The following is a 12,164-nucleotide window of genomic DNA, read 5'->3' on the forward strand; positions in this document are numbered from 1 at the left end:
TGAAAATTTCATAAGATTTGGTTATAATTTGTCCCTGTAAACAGTAATGGAGACTTATCTTCTGCTAATACTTTTTACTACACCTTGCAATGGTGTGCTAAAGATTAAATTCCATCACAATGGCCACTTTACTTCGACTTTGCAGTTCCTCATGTTCAATCACCATTTTATTTATTATACTAGTGACAGAAAAAAATCCGTAAATACAAGACTTCTCTCAATTCCCAGCAAGGTATTTAATGTCAGTAAAACAGATGTGTTACTTTCTACTTAGCACTCTGGAGTTCAACTTTTAGATTTGTTAAGACTTTTTTCCATTAACTGAGAATGTAAGTCCTTTGTTTTACTCCCACTTAATGACACAGTTGAAGAATTAATTATTTCTACAGCCGCAGTTTTGCTGGTTTATTGGTATGTGATGTCTGTTCAAGAGTCAAATGATACATACAAAATTACAGCAATACATCTGTTTCAGAAGAAATGGAATGTTATGCTACAAAACAACTAGTTTGGTAATAAACCTTATGCTTTAACAAGAGGTCAAGCACAATTATTACAGGTACGGGCCACTACACACATTAACCAAAATTTGCCCTACAACAAAGATTGGAGGAAAACACTGACACATATAGCAGCATGTGTGCCCGCCTGCCCCCCCCCCCTCCCCACACACACACAGAGAGAGAGACAGAGACAGAGAGAGAGAGAGAGAGAGAGAGAGAGAGAGAGAGAGAGAGAGAGAGAGAGAGAGAGAGAGGGGGGGGGGGGGGGACACTGACTGACTGTAATAGAAAATGAAAAGTCTGATATTGTCTCTTATGCGAAACACTGTTCATTGTTACTGCGACAATCATCTCAAGTGGGCAAGCTGTTTATGAATCCATTGTCCATTACCACTTCGGCAGAAGTATATTACGAATATAGTTTCTCTCCATCTCTGACCTAAATATTTCCACATTCATAAGCTTGTTTCATTAGTTAATTGACACTGATAGCTTTCCAAGCACTGGCACCTAATTAAGCAATAAGCTCTTGTACATGAAAAGAAAATACATATTCAAAGGAATACTGTAAGCCCAACAACAGAGTGCCAGTACTGGGATCTTTTAAACTAATAGCATTTTAGCAAAATCAATTATCTGCAACAATCTATACATCAATACACCTAATACATCAATAATACAGCTTGAATTTCGGTAACTTTTAACCATCACTGTATCAAGAAAAGTGTATAACATTAAGTTACACTTTATCTAATAGAAAGATTAATGATGCAAGGTGTAGGAATAATTAAATAAAAACATTGGATTTAACTGAGGGTTAAGTACATACTGCATCTGCAGAGGTTAAGCACGTGACACCCAATCTGAAACATCACTACATACATGAAAAATGTTAAATTGAAAGCTTCACTGCCAAAAACAGTAAGAGCAAGAAGTCTTAAGAATGTGAGATGAAATAATATTTATAGAACATGCTTCAAACTGAAATCAGATTTGTGAATTTTTATGCCCACAATTTGTGGGAAAAGAAGAATAAAAAACCAGCAAAGGTGATAACAGAAATAATTTCTCTTTCGCACATCAAGCAGTGTGATGACTGGAAAGAAATGAACAATGTGTTCTGCCACTATCACATAGTTAAGGAACTGAGAGGTATGATACGTTAATGAGACAACTGCCTCATTGAGTATGTTGTGTCCATTAACTGGGCTTTACTTGTAAAATTGATGGATACACCCCTTCCAAATAACTGTGTTTATCTTGCAGAGAGATCTCATTTTTCTTTTAGCAATGGGGGATTTCTATACAGTTAACATTTCACATTCCAAACATGATCACCTGTTAAAGAATGTAACAGACTTCTATGCAACATTCATTCATAATGTGCAATAATAACCATCATGTAAACACCAAACAAAAGTGCAATAATTTCCTTTACAGACTGCCAGAACTTTGTATCAGCTAACAGTTCAGGTATCACAGACACTGTTGCAATGTAAATGAAGCCCCCAGCAGTGAATGGCAGAATCCAAGATGAAGCAGCATTATCTGAAAACAAAATTAATATTTTAGTACAAACCTCATCTTAGGGACACAAAGTGTTTATTAGTAAATAGACAATACAAAGGAAAATTGATTATAAATATCTGACAGTGTGTGTGTTGGTCCATGAACATGAATTAGCTCTTTTCTGGCCTGAAGGGAAATTAATTCAAGCAGAGTTATAACAGAGCCATCATTTCACTGGTATGTTGTTAGTTAAATTAATTAAGAAACTTTGTTAAAAAAAAATATTTGCCACATTTGTTTTACAGCTCCCAGTATTCAAAGGTAATTACTCTCAGACAAATACAATATCTCAAGTCAATATCACTTACCTTCTTACACAATTTGTGCTGTACCTATGGTATAACAATGAATTAAACCGTTAGATGGGGTTATGTGACTTGCACATGAAAGCTATTGAAAATATTAGTGATTTAGAAAAAATCAAATCTAATGGTTGAAAAACAGATGTTTTGTTATCATATGTAAGTGCATACATGTAATTTAGAAAACTTCTATAAACAGTTCCAAGAAAACCACATTAAGACAGAGTTCTTTATTTCATGACTTACTTCTGACAAACAGTTCCAGTTTCAAATAACAACACTGATTTATTTGAGTGTTAGTTATCTTCTTGTTGAATCTGATGATCACAATTGCTTTCTAGTTTCACTGTATTGTGGGCTTGTTACCAGAAATGATCCTTTTACTAGGTTTTTGGGTCTGTGGTCATTGTTATGTAGGAAACTTGGTTAACACAATTAAGTGTAGTGTTTGTGCAAAACAGCAATGTTATTGTGTTCAGTGGTGCAGTGTCGTGCGTGGGGTCTGTTATAACAAAAGTCACAGTTGTCAGACAGCTTCCACACCAACTGCCAAGCGTGCTCTGTTTCAGGATATGTCTCTATGTTCTCTTGTACTCTTTATTTCTTGATTTGTGAATTTTTACATGACTTTTGTATGTTCCATCTTTTTGTGTGATTATGTCTATCACTCTGGGATATACTGTCAACAACCATTTTTTCCGACTCGCTTCTTCCTTAGTTATATCCACATTCAGAACGTTGCACGTGCAAGTTAAATGTTCGGATTCATACTGGACTCAAGGAGTAACCACTTGTCTAATCAGTTACCACAATAGAGAATTTTGGTTTGGAAGAATCCTCCAGACCCAGTTTTGTTCATGCTAAGCAAATATGAGCCAGCCCAAATCGTGCTGATCCCGACAACGGGTAATCTCGACATGATCTGGAGTGAAGGAGGAGGTTGAGTGATTACTAGGGAATTTAAGTATCAAGCAAGATACAGATGCATCAACAGTGTCTAGACTAGTGGTCTCTTTACCTCCATTTTGCCTGAACAATGTGATCCTAGGTTTTCTCAAGTCAAAACCGGCTTTAGCTATGCAGGAATTATGGCCGAGTTGACAAAATTTACCCTCGTCATGAGCAGACTTTACCACCACTACGCTTCAGAGGTAAAAGATGTAATCCCTCTGCTGCTGCACAAAAATTCATGTGAAAAGCTTAAATCGGAATGAATCTGGAGAGTCACTGCACCACACGAAAAGCGAATCGGACAGGTACTGACACAAGAAGACAATGGTAATCATAAGCCGTTACAATATCTGCATCATCTATTGAGCAAAGTTGATACAGTTACACTGTGGAGCAGTCGGCTACCAACCCAAGTCAAAGCAACTCTCGCATTGCATACGGAAATATCATTGGATCATATTCAAAAGGCCATCACAAGTGCACAGGTTAATGCAGTGACATCGCCAGGCAGTAATATGACAGCGGCAACAACAGTCAACTTGCTTGTGGCACAAGTAGACATGCTATGCACATAGATTGGTGTGCTACTGTCCCAGGATGGTGCTTGGAATGATGGAGGGCATAATTGTGGGAGATCCAGAAGCTAACCATCAACAAAGCTGCGTCATCACCCATGGAACACCCTATATGCTGGTAACACTGTAGGTTCAGTGAACATGTGCTTCAATGGACAGCACCATGCTCATACCTAAATGTCAGCAGCAGCCAGTAGTAGGTGCAACTGACTGCCCAGCAAAGTCATGGTGCCTGTTTCTTAATTATAGGTGGTCTGGTCAAAAGTATTTAACAGAAACCAACTCAGGCTTAAGCATCTTGTCAAGAACTTCAGTCCATTACTGTAGACTGCCAATTGCATTCCATTAATCTGCCATGAACAACTTACCCATCTCTACATATGGAATGCAGCAGATAGAGTTAAATTTGGGACTGTGTTGTGTATTCATCTGGGACTTTGCCATCTCCAATGTTGTGCAGCCAATAATAGGGGCTGATCTTCTGGCACATTACCATCTTTTATGAGATGTAGTCAACTCCAGACTGGTCAACAGCGTTACCACACTGACGGCAGCTTGTTTCCACCGCAACACATCGTTGCATAGTGCCAAGCCAATACATGCATGTGACCAGAAGTACATTGCACTGCTGGGGCAATATCCAGCCTTGACCAGACCACCAGCCACACCTATGCACATGGTATACAACAAGGCATAATCTGGTTGTCAACTAGCCCATGGTCATCTGCACTACACCTTGTCCAGAAGAAAGGAGCAGCCTGGTGCCTGTGTAGCAACTATTGCATGCTCAACGCAAGAACCGTGGTTCATCACTCTCTAGTAGCACTGCTACATGATTACAATTACGTGCTACACAGCATGACTGTATTCAGCATGTTAGTCTTTGCCAAATCATATATACTGATACCTGTGGCAGAAGAGGACATTCTAAGACAGCGATAATCACTCCATTCGGGCTCTTCTACAGCAAATTTATGACATTTGGGTTATGGAATGCTGCGCAAACCTGGAAGAGTGTTAACAACTCCATTCTATATGGACTGCCATTTTGCTTCACCTACCTGGATGACGTACTCGTGTTTTCTGCCACCAGGGAGCAACATCATTGTGGAAACCTTAGCCTCTGCCTTAAAGTCAACTTGGTTAGCTATGCTAGGCTGCCTGCTCCTTATTAACTACTGATGGAGGCAGGCAGTTTGAACTGGAATTGTTCACTCAGTTTGTTAGATTCTGTGGGTATGTACATTAAAAAAAACTAGTATCTACCATCCTGCTAGTAATGGCCTGGTCATGAGAAGGCATTGGTTCTCTGAAGGTAGTTGCCATGTGCCCTGGTACATCCTGAACTTCCACCCTTACGATAGTTCTCCTGGGCCTAAGAATGATTTATAAGCAAGATTCAGACTCCTCAGCTGTGGAATTAGTCTACAGTGAACCACTGTGTCTTCCCTAGGAATTTGTTGAAGCCAGCTCACTACGTTTACAACTCAAACTAAGCCTGAACTCCTTTAACAATTAAGAGACCATGTTGGACACACATGATGCCCAGTGTCTCCAGCCATGATACGCCAATCACTTTTGTGTCTTGCAACTTGGAAACCTGTACCCATGTGGTGCTTTGAACGGAGAGTGTTAAGCCACCGCTGCAACTGCCATACACTGGCTTGTACTGTGTCCTACCATAAAGCACTCGGGCTTTAGACATTGTATTAAACAGTAAGCCCACAACTGATGCCATTAACTGCATCAGACCTACACATGTTTTCAAAGAAGAGCCACCATCCACAGCACTGGGATTACAGCAGCGTTCAGTACTGGTTCCACAATCTCTATCATAGGAGTAACGAGTGGCCAACATCGACTGACGACGAGTGCACAACTCTTTACAGCTGCCTCATACACACACTGGCCCGTTTCCGTGCGGGCTAATGTACCACCAGCTACGAAGTTTGCACCAACTCGTGATGTTACTGTACTCAGTGGTGCACTGTTGTGTATGTGGTTGGCAATAACAAATGAGTCACAGCTGTCAAACAGCTTCTACACCGGCTGCCAGGAGCGGTGTGTTTCATAATATGGTCTCTTGTATTGTTTATTCTTTGGCTTGTGAATTTTTATATGATTTTGTATGTTCCATGTTTTTAAGTTAGCTGTAATTATGTCTATCACTCCAAGACACAGTGTCAACAACCGTTTTTATGACTCGCTTCTTCCTTAGTTATATGCACCTGTGAGTTAAACATTCAACTTAGGCAGTAACCGCTTGTTCAATCTGTGCAGCAGACACTGTTACCATAATAAGGAATTTTTGTTGTGTTGAAACATTCAGAATCAGTTTTGTTCATGCTAATCAAAGGCTGGTTAGCTCAAATTGTACTAATGTCAACAATAGGTTTGCACCAAAATTAAACCAGCAAGCTACAAAATGTCCACAGTAAAAAAGCTGATACAAGAAATTACATTAATATGAAATGGTGTTCTGACTGTATCAGAGGCAATTTCGTTCAGTGAGCAGTAGCAGTAGTTCGAAACAAGCAATTCACGATGAGATTTAAAATTTGATTTGCTACCCGTTACATATTCTAGGTTTTAGCAAAATGGTCAGATATTTTTGTGGCTACATAATTAAACAGTTTTCTGAAGAATCATGGCTTAAGTAACAAATAATCGAGGTCACTTTCACTTCTAGTGTTATAACTGTACAAATCATCATTATTTATTCTCAAATGGTAATGATAAACTTTTGACCAATTTCTCATTTACTATCTACTTAATGACTGTTAGTGAATACAACACATTCTTCTCATTATCACTTTTATGCAGTCAACACTGTCTTTTTAAGTGGCGAATTATCTCAGAAAATTATGCCCCAAGTGATTCTTTATGATCATTAGCTATCTAATGTCCACTGTTGGACAAATATGCTCCTTTCGACTTTGCATTACGGCCTTCAACCATATGGATTCATGTTGCTCTTGCATGTTTTCTAATGTCGTCCTTCTGAGATATAGTTATTGTTTATTTGAAACAGCATTACTAAGGGCCCCAGCCAATAACATAGAACACCTAATCCACAACTCCTGTAGATATACTTATCTTCTGGACAGTGGTTGTTAAGGGTTGCATAACCATAGATCCATTTTATTACTGAGGTGACCTTGGATTTATAAATAACAAACAAAAACTTTGTTATTGTCCAGTACAAAAATAATAAACGAGTATGATGCACAGCAATATCTCACGGTCAGTGCTGTCGCCTTCACACTACACAAAAACAACATAGCACCATCTTAAAAACATGTACATCTCTATCTGCAAATGAATCTGCTTGCTAAACCCATCGATATCATGTCAAGACACCCCCAAGTGCCACTGCTACCCACCTTTGAATTGCAGTTCATAGATCTTAATGGAGGGATTGTAAATATCTGATTGAGGTGCAGTTTGCAACATATATATATATATATATATATATATATATATATATATATATATATATATATATGTGTGTGTGTGTGTGTGTCACCGCCAGACACCACACTTGCTAGGTGGTAGCCTGTAAATCGGCCGCGGTCCGTTAGTATATGTCGGACCCGCGTGTCGCCACTATCAGTGATTGCAGACCGAGCGCCGCCACACGGCAGGTCTAGAGAGACTTCCTAGCACTCGCCCCAGTTGTACAACCGACTTTGCTAGCGATGGTTCACTGACAAAATACGCGCTCATTTGCCAAGATGATAGTTAGCATAGCCTTCAGCTACGTCATTTGCTATGACCTAGCAAGGCGCCATTACCAGTTACTATTGATACTGTGAATAACGTACAGTCAAGAGCGACGTTCACCATTTATGGATTAAAGTTAAGTATTCAACCAGCTACGTCCGTTTTTTCTAAATTCTAATTTCCTTGCCCTGTTCCACACCTCACGCCAGCCTGCGTGAGCTAAAATGCGTGCCTTTAGGCTTCCTCTTGTAACCCAGTGTTGGCTCTCCTGTGGTGATGCTGCACTGTATTTTATGACCTACTTTCTGGATTTCACTGTCCTGTGAATGCCATAGCTTCACATGGAAGGTGGGGGCAGTCACCCAAAGATGGTCCCAGAGATGTGGGACCTCTGTCATTTCATGCAGTGGAGCTATAGGAAAGTGTTGGTAAGCATACAGCCAAGCAGAGTGTACAGTTCTCCACAGTTTGGAGTGACTGCAGACGCATTTCAGCAGCCTGGCCCTGATGACAGCAGCATATTCGAGGACAGGGCAGAGCAGTGCCTTGTATAGTGTGACAGCCAGTTCAGCAAGGCGTACAACTTGCTAAGGTGGCCCTTGGATTTGCTCTTCACATCATGGGTATGTTGATATTACATAAATTGTTGGTACAGAGTTACGCAAAGATATTGTGCTGCAGCTGTCCATACGACAGGGCTGCCTCCCATAGTGATAAGTGCCAGTGCTGCAGAATAACTGTCCGGAACGGCATTTTGGTATTGTTGAAGGTCAGGCACCAATTGACAGCTCAGGTGTTGAGACAGTCGAAGGCAAGCTACAATGGACATTGTAGGGTGTTGGCATTCATGCTTCGGTTGAGAATTGCTGTTTCAGCAGCATACAGCATCAGCTGCAAATGGTCTATCTTGATGTGTCAGCTGCGAACAGCGGGTATGGGATCGGTCCTAAAACCAAGACCTTTGGCAACATACTGTTAACAACCTAATGTTGACATTCACGCTTTGGTTGAAAATTGCTGTATCAGCAGCATACAGCACGAGCTGCATATGGTCTGTCTTTGATGTATCAGCTGCATACAGCATGTACAAGACTGGTTCGAAAACCTAGAGCTCTGGCACGCCAGTACAGATGCAAGATACTGTGGACATCCTAGTTGTAGTCTCCTCACAAAAAATCCTCCTGTCAAGCTAAGAATGGACGAGGCAGCTGTGCGACACCAGCACCCCTGGTTCAAGTAACTTGAACAAGCGGCAGCTGTGCAGCACATTATCAAATTCTCGCGCAATACACCCAGAAGCATCGTACCGAAGTACTCATGATGCTCCATCATCTCAAAAGGATCTTCTACTAGTCACAAGAGCTGATGCAGCATTGAATGGCTGCAGCAATCTGCTCCTTGGGTAGCATTGCTTCAGTGGTGATGTGATGCTACAGGTTCTTGACATACACCCTCTCAAAACTTTAGAGATGACAGTCAATAAACTTGACGTGCAGTAACTCTGCACCTGGTGAGGATGTTTCCCAGTCTTAAAAATAAGCACAATTTCCACACAAGGTGATATGTAGTCGGTCTGGAACAACTCATTAATGACTTCAACCAGATGAGTGACGGTAGCTGGTGGCATCTACCTAAAAAAAAAAGGTACTGTATATTTCATCACATCCTGTGGCCTTCCTGGTGTTGAGAGCATGAAGTGCTGGGGAAATTCTTCTGCCAAAGTTTTACAATGATGTTCTTGGGTCTCTCTCTGTAAGGTAGTGTGGGAGCCATTCACCTGTCAAAGCAATGTGGGCTGCAGCCAGTTGATCGTCAATGGGAGTGGAATTCCCCTGAAAGGCTTTGACTACGACCTGTGCATTCAGTTTGCTGACTGTCATCAAGTCAGATTATAGAAATCTTGTTTGCCTAATCTCAATTTCAGTACCAATTAAAGTGCAGCTACTCATTGAGGTCCTGTGTGGGCTGTAATTATCATGTGGGAGCAAAACTTGGTTGATACGCTAATATGGAACTGATTTATGTTGGAAAACAAATTAGTTCCAACTGTGGCCATCAAGTGAAAATCTGGCCTCATACACTGTTTGTATTTATTTATTTATCGTATCCAAGACATCACCATTTTACAAAAAAAAATTATATTACAATGCAAGAGAAGCAGTTATAATACAATAATACATGGTTATAAGGTAAATTAACTACAATAATATAGAAAAGTATGTAACATATAATGATAAGCGCTAAGGATGCGAAAAAGAGCGGTTTTCATATCCCACGTGAAGCCCAATACACTGCAGCTTGAATAGCCTTGTCATTTGCTTCAAATAGGTCTTGAGTCGAACATGGGTTGTTTAGTTTCCTGCAGACCAGTAGGTGTTGTGGGTCTTGCTGTTCTCCACACTCGCAGGGCTCGTCTGCACTGATGTAGCCCCATTTTTCCAAGTTTGCTCTGCATCTTGATACTCCTGTTTGTAGTCTATTCAGGGCTTTCCAGGTCGTATATGGGAGTTCAGAGCCAGCTGTGGGTTCTTCCCTGGGGCTATTCCCTGGTCTTCCTGGGTCCACATTGTACCACACCTCTTCTTGTCGTCGTATGATGATATGGCTTCCATAGTCATTTGAAGAGTCATAACATGAGTGAATAGTATAGCCACCGAGAAGAGATACCATATGCTTTTAGTGAAACTAAATTATGTCATATACTAAGGTCTACGGTCCCTTTACGGTGTAAAAAACTTAAGCCTCTAAGTCAATGCAATCAAAAGACATGGCCACTTGTGTCAAATATTTTGGTATTCACATTATCGCCCATCAAAACCTATATCATACTTCCTGCTGGCCTAGAATCGTGGCATTTGGCACGAAGGTAGGTTTCACACTACAAGTAAAGTACAAAAATCAGAAAAATTGTTAATTTGTAATTATATCACATGAAAACTTCAGGTTGGAATACCAACAATGTACGGAAAAGATTGATGCTTCCACTCTTATCAATATCTGCAGTCTGGTCCAAGCTGCCAGAGATGGCAATACTGTGTGCATGAAATGTGCTTGCTTGTGTATGTTTCTTTTTCTGATGAAGGCTGTGGCTGAAGGTTTATGTGTACATATCTGTCTGCAACTTAATGTCACAACATTGAAAAAAAATATTATTTTGTCATTTGTTATCCAACTTCAAACTTGAAATTAAAACATTCTTCAAAGTCTTGGAACCACCAGGACTGATATCTTGCCAGTGTCAAATGTCAACAGCAGGCAAAAATTGTCAATATTCTTAATCCATGGAATGGATGAGTGTCTATATACACAATTAAGTTTGAACGGAACCCTGAGAATGTGAGCCTATTTGATTGTGGCCAATTTCTTACCTACACAGTGTCAGCATTACAGGTACCAAAGGCTTACCTGACATCAGTAAGTAAGCAAACATTTTTCTAAAGTAGTAATTCACATTTACTGTTCTGTTATACAATTTTGTTCCAAACTTGCAAATGGTTCTGTACATTATGTCCACTTCTGAAGCCGTAGATTGTTCCTTTGCATGATTAAAATCTGAAGTCCCTCCTCCCACATAGCTGTGATACTTTTGGTAAAGATCTTGTACATTACGGAGGAGGAGGCTGACATGTTTATAGCATTTTTTGCCTGCTATCTGTTTTTGTGAAGCTAAATAATGGACACGTGAGTGCCTTTGTCCAGCACAGGCTTTAGGTTTTCTTTCTTTCTTTTACTGTAACACAGACTAAACTGTTGTATTATGTTCTACAGTCATCGTCCAAAACACCACCAATGAACTTAGTGATCAGTTTTGCTTATTCGTTCACCATGGATGAAAGACTTAAAAGCAGGAAGCCTGTAGTCACCTAGAAAGGTATCTTGGTTGATAGCATTGTTCCAGTTTTGAACAATTGTCTTCCTCTACAGACATTCTGTGAACTATTTTTCACATTCCTTTTATACTACTTAGTCCCCAGCCTTACCCATTTCTACATGAACACGTACAGTTCCTTCCTTCATACCTCAAATGGCTTTATACACTGCCCACTGATATTATTTTCAGAACATCATTGTTTTTATTTTTACTGTCTGTGTTGTAGATTCATCATAAATTATACACACATTTAAAGAAGTCTTCTGTCTTATTGGTTGCTGCACTGTCTTAAATGTTACATCTTTTTCACACCCTTATTGTTTGCAAAAATTTTACATTTTTATTGAGTCTTCTCATGCTACACACTCCTAAGACAGTAATTAGTGGAAATATGCTAAATATGTTGAGACCTACATATGTTTATTTCCAAAAGCAGGTATCATGCTAAGCTGTTTTTGTGTTGCCATTAAGTTTGTTTGAATCCCTGGTGAAAATATGGTAGTTTCTCACGCAAAAGGACTGTTCAATGGACACCTGCCCACTCCATAAAAGAGCTCTTGTGGCGACATGTTATTCAACAGGTTTTTGCAATCCAATTTCTGTGCTACCAGCCTGGAGGATACCAGTTAGGTGGTCAAGGCATACCAACATTCATCCACACAAACACAAC

The 12,164-nt window shown here is 40.0% G+C and overlaps 1 protein-coding gene across 1 annotated transcript in view; it reads right to left on the reverse strand.

Annotated features, from left to right (window-relative positions):
* Positions 1–373: 373 nt before the first annotated feature.
* Positions 374–12,164, reverse strand: part of LOC124797922 (protein catecholamines up) — a 49,252-nt gene continuing 37,461 nt past the window's right edge. Inside the window, exon 4 of the mRNA XM_047261055.1 lies at positions 374–2,051. Coding sequence (XP_047117011.1) covers positions 1,876–2,051 — 176 coding nt within the window. The 3' untranslated portion in view covers positions 374–1,875. The remainder of the gene's footprint in view (positions 2,052–12,164) is intronic.

This window comes from Schistocerca piceifrons, chromosome 5 (assembly GCF_021461385.2).
Source record: "Schistocerca piceifrons isolate TAMUIC-IGC-003096 chromosome 5, iqSchPice1.1, whole genome shotgun sequence".
Taxonomy (NCBI): Eukaryota; Metazoa; Arthropoda; class Insecta; order Orthoptera; family Acrididae; genus Schistocerca; species Schistocerca piceifrons.